The following is an 18,802-nucleotide window of genomic DNA, read 5'->3' as shown; positions in this document are numbered from 1 at the left end:
TAGATCGTAGGTGTAAAGTTTAAATCATAAAGATACAATGAAACATTGAAACTTCGTTTGTTTTAATACCAATGCAAGTTACGAATTAAAATAATATACATTTGTGGGAATGATATTAAATTTCAGGTATAAACTCTAGTACGAAGCACGAGATGCGTGATGAAAATGTGTTCGTTAAAGCCGAAGGAGCTTTAACAAAAAAGAATTCACAATCACCAAATTACTGTTGTCGATGCTTTCATCTTTAGTTTTAAAGTCTATGTACAAAGATCGAGCGCCTGGCGCGAGATAAATATATTATCGAGCGCGAAGCGCGAGAACCAACAGTCGCGCGCTCAAACTTACGAGCGAAGCGAGCCGTGTGAGCAGTGCGCGATGCGAATATGCCCACTGGTCGGGCAGATTTTTTCTCCTAATTTTCCTCAAATTATACCTACGGTATTGTTTAATGAAGGAAATTTATCATCCAATATTTCTCATTAATTTTATAAATAACTTACACAACAAAATTTACAACTTGGTCATTTAAAGGTCGAAAATATCTTTCTTTCTGCTAATTTTCCTCAAATGATGTCGCCAATTATGTTCATTCGTAATATTTTGCTTCAGGCCATCCGCATACTTGGCATATCTAAGAAAAGACTGGAAGTATTCTGATAGTATTTTAGATCCTGAAGCTCTCCAGCTCCTTATATCAGATTGTAGACTTAGGAATTAAAACTCGATCGCGACTAATGAATGGATTCTTATGAAATTGACCAACAATTACACAGGGCCACAAAATTTTTCTTCTAACCTTGTGTCTACACAATTCCCTTACCCCGAACTAATAAAACCTTTTAACCTTAAAATCCCGTAACCTTCCTGGCAGACCAAAGTTACCGAAAGGAGCCTCTACAAAGTACCCTTAAAGACCCCATTGAATCCCCCTTCAAAATTTTTTAAACAGCAAAATCAACTTTTAAATGGTTGAAATTCGGATTCTGCGTTAAAATTTCCATTAGAAACTCATAGAGTAATCGTAATACTTTTTCTTGCAGCGTTAAAAACTTTAAAAAATAAAATACCTGTCATTTACATGAGCCGAAGGCGGCTTCAAATTGATCTTCTTTTAGTAGCAGTTAATAAGCGTTCCTTCGGTAAATTTAAGAATTTTATTTAGATGCTAGGGCCACGCAGTGGAAACCTCGGACAAGAACACTGCGAAGCAAGTGAGAGCAGTCAAGCAATGTCCTTGAGGTTAAGAGAGGAGATTTATTATATAGAGGAGATTTATTCAAAATTAGACATATAACTTATTACATATATTTATTTACATTTATTTGCCAATTTTGAATCTTATTTTTAAACTGTGTGCGCAACATACTGCTTGAGCTATTATGGATGCGCTTGAAGTCACCTTCAGAAGAAGTTAATGGCATTAAAAAAATTTTTTTAAAGCTGCAAAAAAAGTATTCCAATTACTCCGTGAGATGGTGCAACTGCTTCTAAGGAAGATGTGTGGAATGATCCACTCTCCGATTATCTGAGGTAACGAAACCAGCGAAGGCGCGCTGCCCTGCAGGTGGGCGGTAGGGTGTGAGGATGAAGCCAGAGTATGTCCGACGTGTTGACGTTTTTGATACATCTATGGCTAATATGAAAAATTGTAAAATACGGTGGCGTTCGGGAGAACATATACATGGTTGTACTGGGAACGGTGAAAGGTATTGCAACATGTGCAGTGATTTTAAAATTAAGAAAAATTTAAAAACTCCACTCAAAAACTGCGTCAAATATATCAGCACTGCTTGGGGTATGAGGTGATCCAAGGAAATTATTTTTGGTTGCAGAAAATGATCTTCTGTGCTTGCAGATTAATGTTGAACCGACATAATAAGCATGCTGCGAAAATAAAGTTGGTTACACCAACGGTTTGGCGAGAGCTTAAGAGCCAAGAGAATTGTTATTTCTGTTTAACTAAAACATTAGGATTCATCTCTATTAATTTGCAAAAAATTCAATATACAATCGTGCCCAGTGTAGACAAAGCTTCCGTGTCTGAGGTAAGTAATAAGAAAGATCATGAAGTAGCCCTTGATAAGTCATTCCGAAAATACTTTACAGAAGAAGACGACTTGGTACACTGTAACAATGCCCATCGTCTTATGAATTAATTGAAAAAAGATAAATGCAAATCTGTATAGTGGAGATTGTTTATAGAATCTTCAAAACGAAGCCTTAAAGCGGTGTTATTACACAATACAAATAAATATGCTTCGATACCTATAGCACACTCGGTAACGCTCAAGGAACAATATGCAAACATACAAATGGTTTTGGATAAGATTAAATACGGAGAACATAAATGGCAGATTTACGGCGATCTCTAAATCTTGAAGATCGATTACTTTTTCTTTTTAGACCTTATTTCGCTATTAGAATTTCTCAATTTTCGTGATATGTGCGAAACCTGTCGTAAAAATTAGTTCTAATGGAATGGGCTGGAATACAATTAAACGAGATTAAGCAACTTGCCTAATTATTTGATATCGAATCTGTAAAACAATACTATATATAGAAGAGACTACACGACACTATAGGCGCCAGAAAGTTTTATGTATGGGACATAAGCCGGTCTGATCTTGTTTGGAAACACTTCGGCTTATCGTTGGGGGCCGCGTCGACATCCACAATCTATCGAAAATCTTTTCCGATTTAAATTCATCATCCGCTACATAGAAAGACATTTCCGTTTGATTTTCATCCAGCCCTAATGGCAAAATTGAGCAATGATCAACAGATGATTGCACAAAATAGTGCACATGACCAATCAGTTCGCGACTTTACGTAAGGAAGAAATCACTTTCCTAATTTTCTTAAAGTTCATAAAATTCAAGATGAATTTCTTTGAAAAAATGGACACTAAAAAATCAAGGGTTTGAAATTAAATTACGAGCCATTTCAATGTTTTTTCGCGATTTAAAAAGTTTCAGGTCATAACCGTGTGTGGCGTCGAAGTGATTTTCAATTCTTCTACATAGCGTACTTCCTAAGCGAACATGGGCTTTTTTTTAATTGGCTCGAATGGTGGGGAAACCAAAGCAATTAAGGAATTTCTCGAAATTTGTGCCTCGAATATATCTCGTGCTACCAACAGGGAACGTTGTTGCAAAAACCAAGACCGGTCGACGGTGGTGAGCATGGGCAGAAACTTGAATCAAACACGCTTGGTTGTTTTTAAACATATCTCTGGAAGCTGTGAAGAATTTATGCTCATCAGATGCCGAATTTCATAAAAAATTGTCTACCTTTACTTCACACTCGTTTGAAATGTCCAATATTTTCCGCTCTTCGTACAATATACTATTTTTCTATATTCTAGTACATTCAAATTACCTACTCTTAAAAGTTGCCAACTCTTACATAGTTTCCCCTGCTCTTTAGATGATATAAAATTAAAAATGTGGTCAGTCTGACTAGTGGATTATGACAAGAAAGCAATATGTTTACTACTTTTCTAGATTGAGATATGCTTCTCACTCAGGTCTTACTTGATAATAATATTACTAAATATGTATCCACAGGAGGGTATGCATACGAGCCAGTACCAAGTACATCTAGTGCATCCCTAGAAGACGAAAATGAACGAATCACTGACAAGCTCAAAGATAAAATTCAGACCCTTAAGTCATTATCCATTGACATTGGTGCTGAGGTGAAGTACCAAGATAAAATATTACATGGAATGGTAATATAACAATATTGAGTAATTTACGTAAGTTATCATTTAAGTATTTTAAGTTAATTATAAACTTATGTTTCATTTTAGGACGAGGATTTCGAAAGAACTGGAGGCTCTTTATCTTCATCTATATCTCGCGTTCTACGACTAGCAAAGGGAGGACATAATTATTATATTCTGTACCTTTTTTTGTTTTCGATAATGGTATTCTTTATTTTATGGATATTCATAAAATTTAAATGAGATGAGTTCATATTTGTATGACGTAAAGTTATAGCTTTTATCAAGAAAGCAAATTTATAAAATAAATGTGCGATATAAAAATTGAAATTACTTTTAATATAGCTCTGCTGGATAATATTGGTAACATTTCCACGTATCTGTCTGAATCTTGGTATAAGGTGCCTACCGTTTCCCCGCGCAGCCGAGTTCCGGCCCATGGCCAATTTTCCTGAAGACGAAAATCTGAGTAGCGACCCGCGTTCGTTTCAAGAGACCCGTACCCCTACAGTCCTCATTTTCCTCATTAACTTTAAATGATTTTGCGCAAGTGGCGACTGTCATATTTTCTTCACACTTTCTCCAGCCTTAGCACTGGCAGTTTTTACTGTATAAGTAGATTTCTCATGCTGGCTTGTTTAAAAAAGGGAAATATGCATTGTCAGTAACAATTATAAAGAAGTGATAATTATAGTACTAATAGCAATATACTATATTATAAAATATGAATTATTAAGCTAGAAAAAACTGTCGTCAATTCTATAAATACTTACGCGATGACTTTAAACATAAATTACTAAAAAAACAAATAAATAAGCTACTGAAACCTGTGAAACGTTACCTACGAATTCGGTTCTACTTAATGCAACAATAACACATCATTTTTTTTTTAATGTTATTTTTCTAAAATCTCTTTTATCCTCTTTCCAATAGATCACATTATAATATAGACATCTATTTGCACATCTTTTAAAGCTTGAACAAAAAGAAAAGTATTTTGTTTTGATGTGTTAAACATGGAATTTAATATAGAATGATAAGATTCACAACCGTCTATTGTTAGTTTCGTTGTTAGAGAAAAACGCAGCCCAAATATGTGGTGGAAAACTTGAATCAATTACAAGGAAGGTAACCGACAGAAAACACTTCAAGTAGGTGAAACAGCCCCTCGAAGACAGGGATAAAAAGTGACTGTTTCATTGGTTCACACGAAAAAAAAATATATTTGGAACTATACCGCTGATCAACATTTTTGGAAGTAACTCGACTTTCTTTGCATGTCTATCTTTCTATTTTTAAGGTCGCCAAATTCAAATATGACTAAAGAATATCGAGATTAGCAATAGTGAAATAAATATAACCAAATTAAATATTTCAAAATCAACTATTTTGTCATTTTGATCAGCTATACTAATTTGGAATTTCCATACTTTTTTTTATACATTAGAATTTGTGGCAAAGAAAGGTCATTATTCTCAGACTATTGAAAGGTTAATTTACATTTTTAGTCATAGTCACTCGGGCTTGGTCGAACAGGAGTGTTGTAAGGCTCTGCAGCCCAACGGCCAACCTGTGTAAATGCATCACGACGTTCCGACAGTTCACTCGAAGCGGGAGGCACATGAGAATTAGCGCGTTGTCGAACTCACGCCAAGAAGCATTGGGGTTCCGATGCCTACTAAAGCCGATGGCGTTGTTGTTAATGGCAGGCTGTCATAGACAACAGCGCCATCTGACACGCGAATATATAACGCGAAGTTATTGGAGCAATGTTCATGAAAAAGAATAGTTAATATCAATACATTTTATTTCAAAATGTTATGCTATGGTTTAAAATTAAGTATTTACTATAAGATTTCTTATTAATATTTAATTAAAATTAAAATTTCTTCTGAATAATTCTAAATTGCTGGCGTTGCCGTCGTTACCAGTAGGCTCTACGATTCAGCAAACAAACAAAGAAGCGGAAAAAGTATTGGATAGATAGAGGAGGGGGTGGGGAGAGAAAGTGGAGAGAGATATTGATTGATGGTATTTATTAAGGTATCAACTACATTTTCATAATACATTAATCATAGTACATTGAACCAAAAGAAAAAATAAATTTACATACAACATAAAAAACATTTCCAATCTATTAATATTCGCTTTTACATCCGAAACGACTTTCCGACGGAACGTTGCCAGTGTTCCCTCCCTTTTGATATCTAGTGATGTGCTGTTATACAATTTTATGTCGTTATACATTATATTTTCTCGTCCTTTTGCATGAAACATAGACTAAATAACATAGTATCAACAGCCTTATATCTATCACGGTTCAAGATTGCTCTCATTGCCCTATTTTGACATTTTTGTAATCAATCCAACGCCGTTTCATTTTCTATTTCTATTATTTTCACCTTGCATTTTCTATTTTGAATATTCATTTTCATTTGGTTACAATGCAGCCAAATCTTTACGCGTTTCAAGTCTTCTTGCATCATTCTTTCCGCATCCAAAACAGTTTCAGCCTCACAATACATCATCGTGTTGCCCACAAAAAGTTTCATTACACATTTTTCAACCACATCAACAATATAATTCATATGTATATTATACATTAATGGCCCTAGTACAGAGCCTTGAGGTTCTCCTTTGTAAACATTAGCACTGGATGATTTCATATTGCCTCACTTTGTATAATATTTTCTATGAGCTAAGAATTTCCCAAATCATTCAATAACAGTTCCTCTCAAACCATAACCTTTACATTTTTCTAATAATAATTCTCTATTTACTATCTCAAACGCTCTTTTTAGATCCAAAAACACCACCATTATCACTCTGCCTGCACTCATTTTCTCCTTCCAATTAGTCAATATATTCTGCAATATTGTTTCACAGGAATGATTTTTACGAAATCCTAACTGGTGTTGTGTGATAAAATTATTTTCTAAAAAATGGCCCTCAATTTAATCTTTCAATGCCAATTCCAAAACTTTTTCATATATGTGCAATGTATTAATTGGCCGAAATTCTTCTTCCCTGTTTCTATTTATCACTTTTGGAAATGCTTTAACAACCGATGCTTTCCAGATTTCTGGGAAATCGCCTGCTTTTAAAGACTGATTTATAATAGCTACATATTTATTTCCTAAAACCTGTAGGCTTTCAATCAAGATTGAAGAACTTATACCATTGACATCACCCTTTGTGTCTTTCATTTTAACCATGATAATATTCAACTCTAATATGTCCATTGGTTGGGCCGGTAACATGCCAAAATGAAACTCTCCGTGCCAGACTTCAATCCGGGTGATTTAAGGAAAACAAGTTAGCTCAAACGACACGGACTGATCCTCCACATTCCTGTGGAAGCTGCCGTGCATCCTTTTATCGAGGAGCTGTTCACGGAAGTTTTTATTTTCTTCTTTCTTAATCCGGGCTTTCAGGAGTGAGTGCTCGAGACAGATAAGATTTGATGCATTTTGCTCTCCCCTAATATAGAACCTAAGTCCGAGTTTTTCAGCAGCCTCCTCCGCTGCTTTGTACATAACGCTCCTTATCCCACTTCTTCGTGCTTTGTGACCATTTTAAGAAGAGGGTCTCTTCCATTTGCGACTCTATGTGCTGTACCTGGAATAATCCTGCTGTGAAGACATTCAAGATTCAATATTCCGCGACTACCTTGACGGCGTGAGATGTAGAGTCGTGGGATAGAAGCCTTAAGATGCATGCTTTTGTTCATGTGCATAACCTTTCGTGTCCCGATATCGAGAGATCTGAGCTCGTTTTTCATGAATGGAACCACTTTAAATGAATAGAGTACTAGCGGGACGGCGAGCACGTTTGTTGCAGATACTTTGTTCCTCGCCGACAGTTTGGAAGACAAAATTTGCTGGATGAGACATTTGTATTTGCTTCGGAGAGTATCCTTTATAGATGTCACATCCTGAATGCGGCTCTTTGGCACGACCAGGTATGTATAAGTATCTCCAGCGAAAAGATGTTGTATAGCGCTTCTATCGACGAGCTCAGGGTTTTCAGGGATGCCATTAAGTTTTCCTCGCTTCAAATAAACCTTGGCGCATTTGTCTTACCCAAATTCCATTCCTATTTCCTTAGTATATCGTTCGACAACCCCTAGAGATAGATGTAGTTGCTCTTTGTTTTTATCATAGATCTTAAGATCGTCCATGTAAAATACATGAGTGACCTTTTATTTTGATCTGCAGGTTTGCCACAAAAGTATCCGTCGGAATGGCGAAGTGCTAGAGATAGTGGCAATAATGTCAGGTAAAAGAGGAGTGGGCTCATGGTGTCACTCTGAAAGACACCTCTCTGAAAGGCGACCTTGTTAGTTGCCTCATTTTTTTCCAGATGAGATAGTAAATCTGGTTTTCCAAAAGACAGATGACAAGTCTATGGGAGATCGAATTAAAAGCTTTCCGCAAATCAATCTAGGCCATCGATAGGCCACTCTGGTAGGATGTTGCATCTTTGCAGGCACATCTATCGTTGAGCAGGTTCTCCCGACATCCTGCTACGCCTTTCTTTGAGCCGAGTTGTACCTACATTTCTTGTCACACAGGTTCAGACAAGTGATTGGCCTGTAATTCTTCGGGTTAGCTAAGTTGCCCATTTTCGGCAGGAGTATTGTGCGCCTTTCCGCCAACCAATCCGGAATAGGTTCTCCCGACTACAAATATGAGGTGAAAATACGGGCCAAATGTTGATGCGTTGTGGGAAACTTCTTCCACTAGAAGGTCTTGATACCATCTGGTCCCGGAGCGGAATAGTTTTTCATCAATCCTAATACTTTTTTCACTTCCTCGGTAGTGATGGCTGGACCTTCTTCATCAGGTGTAATCAGGGCATCACACAGCTCCTTAAAGCTATTTATGCTGTCTGAGTCTTCGTCCAGTGCATGCTGCACTTCGTAGACTTCTCTCCAAAATACTGTGACCTCCTCTGTTTTGGGCAGGTGGTCGACAGTAACTGGAGGGCCTTGGAATACGTTTGTGTGTGTTCGCGCGCGCGCGTGTGTGTGTGTGTATGGAGAGAGGGAGGGGGAGAAAGAGTCTATAGAAACGGAGATCCGATCGATTTCAGGCATCGGAGTCTCACTGTAGTATTTAAAATTTTTAACTGTCAAGTCTTGACGTGAAATTAGTGAAAGCTGTTTTTCGCGAGTTTAATATTTATAGAAGGAGGTAATTTTCTGTTAAATAACTTCTTTGTATGCCTGGTTATGAAGATGCACAATAGGAACAAGTGCGCGCTTCCCCACTTCAAGTGTTGATGGGTAGTGTTTTATTGAAAATATTTATGTGCTTTTTGGATACTGCTGTCTACTTAGGGTCTACTTGAGTGAGTGACCGTGTACCCGGACCGATTATTCAACAAAAAGTTCATATTTTAAACAAGATCCTCAGTGGCCCGTAAAATTTCAAAGTAGGTAAGCAGGAAACATATATTTTAACTTGTTAAACGGTTCGTACGCCGCTGATTGTTTATGTTTGAAGTGGAGGTATATCCGGTTCATTTGGGATAGATCAGGTCCACCGTCAGCCCTAAAATCGGCGTTATACCCGAGTTTGATTATATTTCAAAGTGCATAAGTTATTATAAACATTTTAGTGTATACTTTTCTTAAAATTAGTTTTCAAATTTTGAGCAGTAATGATACTTATCGATGGTTTGAGCAAGATAACCACTTTTATAACAAGTGTATTTGAAAAGGTTCACATATCTCTACCTCTATTCTAAAAATAACCATGACCAGCATTAGATAATTCAGTATTTCCTTTATAAATAATTATTTCCCAGAAAAAGGTAGATAGACCGAAGAAGAATAAATAAATAACTGAAATGAATAAGAAATATAGGGATATGAGTAAAATATATAGTGTGAGAATAATAAGCCTTCTGTGCCATCAATGCTAATGTATGAAAAAAACATAAAAATTCGAAATGAGTATAGCTGATCAGAATGACAAAATAGCTGATTTTCGAAATATTTAATTTAGTTATAGTGATTCCACTATTGCTAATCTCGATATTCTTCTGTCACATTTGAATTTTGCGACCTCGAAAATAGAAAGATAGAAATGTATTAGATCCGACATTTTGAATTTTTGTTATTAGATTTGGGTTTACCGATCCCGGATATATATTTTTATTGAAATCACATGTCACTTAAATGCACATTTATGATAAAGAAAGTGAGGAGGTAGTTACACCCTGAAATTTTATTTCTGAAAATCTCCAAAAACACGTCAACTTTCTCTTACAATGTTATGTAACATCTATTTTTTTGGATTTTTCGACAAAAATTTCACATGTTTAAAAAAATTTTAATCACTTAAATTGTTTTTTGGGTTTGTTCACCCCCATGAATTTTTAAATGGAAAAAATAGAATTTTCATCAATCATGGTGGAAATATTTTTCCAGTTGATTTAGTTCCAAAATATTTTTTTCTTCTATGTGAACCAATCAAACAGTCACTTCTTACCCGTATATTCGAGGGGGTGTTTCACCCCCTTGAAGTGTTTTTCCGCCAAAAAAAAAAACTTGTGGCCTAGTTTTTGGTCTTCTACAACATAATCAAGTTCATCAAAATCGACGACGGACACATGGGATACCTTCCTTGTTAGTACGTAATTTTCTAAAATATAGTCACAAAACGTTTGAACTTTTGTTTCATTTAACGCCTGGAGAGCCATGAGATCTTCGAGAAAACAATTTTCTACGTCGAGTAAAAAAGCTAGACCAACAAAGCTTTTTAAAAATAATCTTATTTCCGAATTTTCAACTTTGTATTCAATAACGAATTCAAGCTCTCGAATCTTCCTACGCCAACTTTGACCTAAATGAAACCGACCACCTTTTATACTTGAATTTGGAAACACTTTACAAATGATGTTTTTTACATCCTGATGTTAAATAAGAAAATGCTGCTGTATCCGAATTAATTTGTTTACTAATCAGCAGGAAGAAAGCGAGAGGGATGTATAAATCATTACGCTATCGAACAATTGGAAATACTTGACCGTGCTGTTTTAGGCAGCTATACAATGTTCCATCGAAAATTTTTTATGCTAAATTGCACAAAAAAGGTAGATTTAAAATGGTTGAGAATATAATAATATTGTTTGCTTTTCCATTCACGAGTATAAAGTTACCTTTTTTACTTATTTCAATTCTAATGCTGTTTAGTGAATCGTGAAGATCTTATTAAGTTAGCGGTTAAGTCGGAACGATAGTTCTTCGCGCATGACCGATATTTTTGCGGATACAAGTAACGTCGTTAACAATTAAAGTTTCCACGTCATTATTTTTCATTTCTTTATGCAAAACTTTTGAAGGCGTTTGAGAAATGTCATCTACTGTTTTATTTTTAACAGAATGGCTTAATATTTTTCGATTAAAATCAATTTCCTTGTGAAGTTTGTAAATATGATTAATATTTTTCTCAACAATTTCTTAAGTCGTATTTAATTTAAGAATAGCTTTATATGACTTTTTAACACAAGGCCAAAGTTTAACATCGTCCTTCAACAGTTTGTGTAAAGGTTTGTATCCGTCTAGGATAAATATGTAAATCGTTTCTTTTCTTGATTAACATCGCATCTCGGTAACGGCCCCGTTTCCGAAAGGAAAAGTTTAGGTGAGCTTAGGTTAGGTGGCGTAGACAGAGAAGAAGGGTAGGTAGGTTACTTAGAATCAGTGTAATAGATAACTGAGAGAAATACAACAAAGGTAGTATTTTGGTAATAAGGTAGTATTTTGTACGCCGAAAAGTGAGAAAAAATAGGGGAAGGCACGGCGAAAACGATAGAAATGGAGTGATTAAAGACAAAGAGCGTGAGTTTAGTTGCATAAATAATTAATTATTATTAATATTTTAATAGCATAAAAGATTCGAAAACTTGAAGGATAGAACTGGAGAAAAACAGAACAGAACGAAGGATGAGAAAGTGTTACGATGTCAGGCCGAAGTAAAAGCGGGGTATAATCGAGTGAGATGACGTCGGTAACGAGCATTTGGTCGGCAGATCGGCCTGGGTTGCTAGGAGGCTGGTGGCGTGTCGAGGTTCCACAGAAAGCGATCCAAAAGTGGCGCAGAAAGCACTGACGAGACACAAAGAGAGATCAGTCCTTTCAGCGGGCTAACGAGCAAGACGCCTGTTCGTGCAGAGCCGTGCCAAGTCCCTATAAACGGTAACAATTCTGTCTCGTTCTGTTACTGTATCGAACTGTATGTCCGTCCTCGATTGAAATTTTATAATTTTGTTTATATCTAAAGGGATGTCATTACAGAAAGAATCATGTATAATGTACATTTGTACTACCGTGGATCTGTCACAAAATTGGCATTTAAAGATTTCTAGGTTTTCCCTAAGGTTGCTCTTAAAAAGTGTTTGTTCTCTTATAATGAATAATGAATTGGTGATTGTTGGAAATAAATAATATATTTATACACAAATGTAGAGTTACAAGAGATATATAAAGTGAAGGAACTGAAATTATATAGCTAAGTAGACAGTGCTTTTCTGACTGTTACTTATTGAAGGTTAACGTAAAACTGCCTCACGTCTCAGAGTAGCTGAGAGTAACATTTTTAAGGGAAGAAAAACTGAAAGATTCAGTGTACATTGAGTAGGAAATTTGAGGAAGCTATTGGCTACTATATTTGAGTGGGAGGCTAAGTGAAAACACTCATTTTTACTTGTCACTTTGACAGCCCTTTAGCGATACTAAGAGTCGATATACCTGAAGGGCCTAAGAGTACTTAAATTGGGCGCACGTGAATCCCAAAGAATCTATTCATTAGTGACGGAATATAATATTGTAAAAAGAAGCATTAAAAAAAAACTAACTTTGGATTATCAGGACACAACAAAGCGTATGGTACTCTCGTTGATTTTCCTCTTCAAGGTTTCTTCCATGGTTTTCGGTTCCCTGGAACATATTAAAAAAAAAGACAAAATTTGTTATCGATTTACAAGTGGGTATTTGTGTTTACATTTTTACTAGTTAGGTAGAAGAGTGAAGTGCTTATGATTAGTATTTAAAAGTTAACCCATATGAGAGGAAGTAATTTGAACTGTATCGAGTGATCAACTAAGTCTTATTCATCCCTCTGTCTTCCTACTTCCCTTCGGTTTTCTTCTTCTCTTTATCTTCATTCGTTCCTGTCTATTAGTATCAGCATAATTGCTCAGCAGTTTCTTCTCTCCTGTTCGTGTTTTCCACTTCTTTTCTTCCCTTTCTTGTTCTTTTAAGTTATTTAGTTTCTGCTTGAATCTTTCTTTAAGCTTTATGCTTTGTTGGTATGCCTTTTTTTGAATTTTAATGTGAGTTTCCAAATTTTTCCCTGTAGCTCGTAGTCATACATGTTATCTGGTTTTGGTTTAGGTTCCTCCTTTGCTTCGTATCCATCACAGTAGTCCTGTCTTATTGTGAAGGCTTCCTCCACTTCGCCCCGAACTGCTCCTTGATCCTTCGAATCATCTCCATCTGCTTTGTTTTCGTCATTTGTGTTTATTCTTTCGCTTGTGTTGTTTTAAGGATGTTTGGAATATGGCGGTGAAGGTGTTATTTAAGGGGATAGCCAGGTTTGAAATTTAAAAAAAAATCGAATTTTTTTTTCTTTTTTAGTTCTTATGTATCCTTAGAAATAAGGTAGAAACCCTTTTTGACCTCAGAGCGTATCAGAAGTGGCTGAAAAATGAATTACTTCGAAATGCCTCGAGCGGTCGGAACGCACAATTTTTCGTACTTCAAACTTCAAACGTGTTTATCTCGAAACGCGTTTTTTGGGGTCGTCGCCACGATTCCAGCCGATATACTGGGCCGATTTCATTCAATTCCTTTTGAAAATATTCAGAAATGACTTGGCTATCGCATGAACCTTGGTCTTGATTCTTCATTAATGTTTATTAATAATTTGATCTAGTTAATGTGTAAAAAAGTGAGAAAAAAACGAAAAATCATAAAAACTTTCACAATTTGTTTGTTAATATTTTTTTCTTAATTGAGGTTCATACTATAGCCATTTATGTGCTCTTTACGAAAAATTTTGGTTTTTGTGTTTAAGATGAGGCAAAGTTGAAAAATCATGGCGACCGTTTTTCAACATAGTGTCATCAGATCGCCCAGAAATTGGCCAAATATTGATGAAAAATAAAAAAATTTTTTTTCGTCAGTTAATAACATGCCTTACGACATACTAAAAAGTTGTAAATGTTAAATGAAAATAAATAACAAAAAAACTTTATTGAAAAAAGGTCATTGAAACCTGGCTACTCCCTTAATTTGTTTTCGGTAAAGATTCGTACTGTCTTTTTGTTCTTAGTCTAGAGAGTTGGAGTATTGGGGTTCGATTGAGTTAATTTTTTGGGTCGGAGCATTAATTAAACCAAATTGCCCTTTCAAGGGACTGTAAATAATGTGATTGGTTTAAATTTTCTTTAAACGGGATTTACAGATAAGCTAATTTTAGATCAATTTTTGAATTAAATTTTGCTGATCTTAAAGTGTCCAGTATTTCTGTAATGAGTGAGATTGGGTAGAGGTCCTTTTTTGTAATATTCTTAACCTTCCTAAGGTCTAAGCAAAATCTATAGTCTTTCCCTGATTTTTTTATAATCACTATCGGGTTTGATCAAACAGAACAAGAAGGTTCCATTATATCCGGTAATAATAATTTATCAAATTTTAATAAATTATTTCTTTCAATTTTGGGCTTACGTGGTAATATCGCTGTTTAATCAAATCGTGGTGCTGCTCGTCAATTTTGTGTTACGTTAAATGAGTTAACCTATGTTCTTTTCCCGAATGAATTTTAATTTAACTGGATTTTGGGCAGTTCTGATTTTTTGGGATTGGTCGGAATTGATAGTTACTAGGGTAGTTTCGTTTTTTAGTGTTGTACTATTTTTGTTACTTTCTCTTGTACTTTTGAAGTTAAGACTACCTCCGAATTTTGGTTTTTTATTATTCTTATTTTCCTCCTTTTCCATAAATGGCTTGTCCCTAATATTTGTCCTTTTAATTTCCTCCTTTTTCTTCTCTACTATAATTTCAGGTTTAGTTTCGATTCTAACCTCGGTTATCCGGAAGGGTAGCGCATTTGGATAAGCTTCCATAGGATAGCGGGTGTGGGGATTTCCTGGTCATCACCAAGTTTCTGAGTCATAGCGTATGGTCACCCGTAGTATGGCACCTGGGTCTACTGAAATTCGAAATAAGTGATTTTCGAATTTTGTGATTGGATGAAAACGTGTTTCCGTTATTTCACCTTTATCCGAGTTAAGTATTTCTAGCGATTCGAAAATAGGTTACAATATTTTTTGTCTCAGTGATAATAGTTTAAATTGTTTGTGTTCTCATTTGCTTTTGTATTTTGGCCCTGTCTTTTGTCCGAATTCGAACTTGTTTTTTTCTTGTGAATCCCTATTATTAATAACCGATTTTCGATTTTTATTACTGTATTTTTATTTTTAGGGGCTCTGCTTACTATTATCATACACTGAACTATTTTCCCCTTTTTCTGTAGGGAATTCAATTATTGGATTTTTTGACCTTGATTTAGGCCCAATGGTATTTGATTACACATTGATAAAATTTTATTGTAATTATTAAATGGATATCTCGATCAATTGTTTACGATTCTAGTGTTGGAAATTTGGTTGGCATCTAGGTCTGAAGTTAAGTCTGAATCTTTATTGGTATTGATTTGAAAAAGATAGAAATGGAAATCCAGATGGTAAAAATAAAAATCGAGTTTGGTACGGTTTTTTACCCTGATAGTTCTGATTGTCTTTTTCTTTTTGGTTATCAGCCTGGACAATTTTATTTTCCCTTAATCCTTCTTTATTATTCCCAGGATTATTCTTATCCCCGTTACCGTTATTTCTCTTTTGTCGATTTTTGTTCTCAATTTTAAGTTCTTTTATTTGTAAAACTTGCCCTTGATTTTTGGATTTTAGCTAGCTCAGTTTCTCATTTTTTGCATAAATCCTCTAATTGCTCAAGAGTCTCGAAATCGTTCCTTTTAATGTACATTTTGTATTCGATGATAATGTTTTCATAGGTTCTACGTAACTCCCATTCACGGCCTTTTCTCGGGTTGAGTTCGAGTTGAAAATTGGGGATAATAAATAAGAAGCACTAAGAAAGGTGGGTCTGATCCTAAACCTTAATAATGATAAAAAAAGCACAAAAAATTATTTACAACAAAAAACTTTTTCATAATTATACAAATTTAGGACGAGACCCACGACTCTTAGTGCTTCTTGTCTAGTATCCTAAATTTTCAACTCGATGTGGCGTTTCGTGTGAATATAAGTTGAGAAATAAAAAAAGTGGTGGTATGGTAGGAATCTTGTCATGTGACCCACTCATCACATGGCCTAAGTACGAATGGATGTCTTGGTTTCTTTTTTGGTTAAAAATTTTTTATTTTTGTTCTATTTCTTCCGAGAAGAAATGTTTTCTAGAATATCTCGATCGTTGATTTTATAACCACTTTTAAATCTTTTTAGTTCTTCAAAGAAATGTGCAGAACTATCGTCTTTATTAATTCGGAATTTGATAGGCCAATTACTCGTAATTTGAAACGGCGCTTTTATCATGCCGAAAGGAAAATAAGTTGCTGGAATTGTTTTATAATTTGTTTAATTATCTCATTCGTACTCTGTGTCTGGGTTGTTAACGTATATTCGTGAACGTTTGTTTCACCTGTTATTTGTTGTCAAGAGTCTACCTGTTTTGTTTTGATTTGAGTCAATTCGGTCCTGTGATGGTTCACTGTCATCGGAGTCTTGTAATTTTAAGTTATTGGTTTTTAATCTGCTGCAGGTTTCAATGTTCTTTTAAGAAATTTGACGAGGTTCTTGTAAATTTTCCCCTAATTCATATTGAACGGATTGTCTGGTATGAGATTCGTTTCTATTTTTCCTGGTATTTGATTCTATTATTTTCTTTCTTTGTTCAAAGGAACTAATTTATTCTATAAATTGTTTCAATTTCTTCGCTTTCTTTTAAAAATTTTTTTTTTGGTTCATAAATTCATTAAACTTGTGTAAGTAAACTTTCGCCATACCAGAAAAAGGTATTTCTTGTTGAATCGAAAGTTTTGTTAGGGTTTTAAGTGAGGTCCTGGGAGTGAGGGTTGATTATTTCAATTGATCTGTCTTTATTTTGCCTATTGCTTATGTCGGGCGTTTCCGTGTTTTTTCGAATCCTTTTATTTTTGACTGCACCCGACCTGAGTTTCATTTAGTTTTAATTTCTTTAAAATTTGTTAAAATATGACACCTTATGCTAAATTCCTGTAAGGAGTCCCTACATTTTATTTTCATTTCGATGAGAACATTTCAATTTATTTCCATGTATTCTAATTAGGATATTAAGTAGATATTAAGTTGTCCCTGAGTTCGAAAATATGCTTATTTTCATCGTATGATTCTTTGCTTATGATATACGTTGCGTGACCTTGCCGCAAGTCGTGATGGTACGGGTTGCACATAGCGCGTCTGAATTTTTCGCCGGGTCTTGCCATTAAAATATTCAATGAGAAGAGAAATGTGCTCTATTAATTTCTTTCATATTTCATTTACTTATTGTAATTGTGATTGACTACATAACATCTGGTAGACCGGTCACGGAAAGGGTTCGAAAATTCGCCCAAGAACTGAGGACCTTCAATCACACACTAAACAAGTCAAAGCTGCTGACAATCAAGCAGCATATTGTTCAAGAAATGCCGAGTGTTATCCGACGCAAAAAGCAGAATACAGAAGAGGGAGAGGTGGATTAAGGAAAATCAACAGTTTCTTGCTGACCCATCGCGCTTTTACAGAGTTCCCCCTGTTTCTGTCAAAAATCCACCCAATCCCAACAAGGTAGAGACTTTTTGAAGAGAGTTATACAAGGCCCCGAAAACTTTGGAGTTGAAAGAAGATACTGATAATATCATCCGCTTCAAGGACTCTTGCGATAACCTTATAACGCCCATTCCGCAGTGGCTGGTGTTAGGTCATACTGCAATCCTACTGAAAAAAGGCAACTTTTCCAACCCAGAGAATTATAGGCCACTAACTTGTTTGAACACACGATATAAGATCTGTGCAGCGATCCTAAACAACAGGATTGTTCAAAGAATTTTGCCTGTGTGAAAAGAGATGTACGAAAAACTTGGCTCGAAAAAAGGTATAGTAGGATGCCGAGGGAAACTGCTAATTGACAGGTGCGTCTGCAAAGACGCAGCAGCCTATCAACGCGTCCTGTCAATGGCTCGGATTGACTATCGAAAAGCTTTCGATTGAACCTCTCATACACTTATCATTCGTCTGTTGAAAAGCTTAAAGGAAGATGACAATGAACAACTTCACCTTCCATAGGCGCGTCTTTGGATCTGAAATACAGCGATATGCTATCTGGTAGCTGAATTTGTCACTAAAATAACGGGGTCGTTTTTAAAAGGCTGTGTGCTATTCCGCGAATATTTAAAGTAGAATATAGATATACTTTTTGAATGATACGATTTAAATCATCATATTAAAAAAAATGTCCGATAAAATTGAAATAGACGATCTAGGTACGAAATTCAGTCTGAGGAAAAGCAAACGTAAAAGATTTTGCTCTGTTTTCGGATGTTCAAGCAAGGCTAGCAAAAACCTAGATGTTAGGTTTCATCAGTTTCCCTTGCCTAAAAAAGGTTTTGTTAAAGTGGCAAATAAAAGTGGGCCTGAAGAAACGATCGCTCGGAAAAAGCAATGGGAAAATGTTCTAAAACAGGAGAAGAAGAAGGTAGCCTCAAGCATATGTTTGTTTGTTCTCTGCATTTTAAAAGTGAGGATTACTCATTTCGAACAGATAACTTCACATTGATTTCTAGAGCCAAATATATTTTCTAATATTTCGAATTCATAAATAATTTAGATATACCATCTGAGTCATCTTGATTGTACATAATTTTATTTTATAACCTCAAAATTTTGATGGGAACTAATTACAAGTTCCCTAAAATATACGAAGCAAAATCATTTTTATTTTTTACATTTATCGAAAATATTATTATTAGA

At 35.3% G+C, this 18,802-nt stretch overlaps 1 protein-coding gene and 1 long non-coding RNA gene across 2 annotated transcripts in view; one reads left to right on the top strand and one right to left on the bottom strand.

Annotated features, from left to right (window-relative positions):
• The window catches only part of LOC117171537 (BET1 homolog), a 158,388-nt gene extending 154,340 nt beyond the window's left edge, over positions 1-4,048 (top strand). Inside the window, exons 3-4 of the mRNA XM_033358941.1 lie at positions 3,567-3,730; positions 3,812-4,048. Of these exons, the coding sequence (XP_033214832.1) occupies positions 3,567-3,730; positions 3,812-3,967 (320 nt within the window). The 3' untranslated portion in view covers positions 3,968-4,048. The remainder of the gene's footprint in view (positions 1-3,566; positions 3,731-3,811) is intronic.
• The window catches only part of LOC117171538, a 139,483-nt gene that overhangs the window by 84,776 nt on the left and 35,905 nt on the right, over positions 1-18,802 (bottom strand). The window contains exon 2 of the long non-coding RNA XR_004466895.1: positions 12,590-12,671. This is a non-coding gene — a long non-coding RNA (uncharacterized LOC117171538). The remainder of the gene's footprint in view (positions 1-12,589; positions 12,672-18,802) is intronic.

The sequence above is a fragment of the Belonocnema kinseyi genome, chromosome 4 (assembly GCF_010883055.1).
Source record: "Belonocnema kinseyi isolate 2016_QV_RU_SX_M_011 chromosome 4, B_treatae_v1, whole genome shotgun sequence".
NCBI classification, from domain to species: domain Eukaryota; kingdom Metazoa; phylum Arthropoda; class Insecta; order Hymenoptera; family Cynipidae; genus Belonocnema; species Belonocnema kinseyi.
The sequence above is the reverse complement of the archived record's forward strand: the minus strand, read 5'-3'. Positions and strand labels throughout refer to the sequence as shown.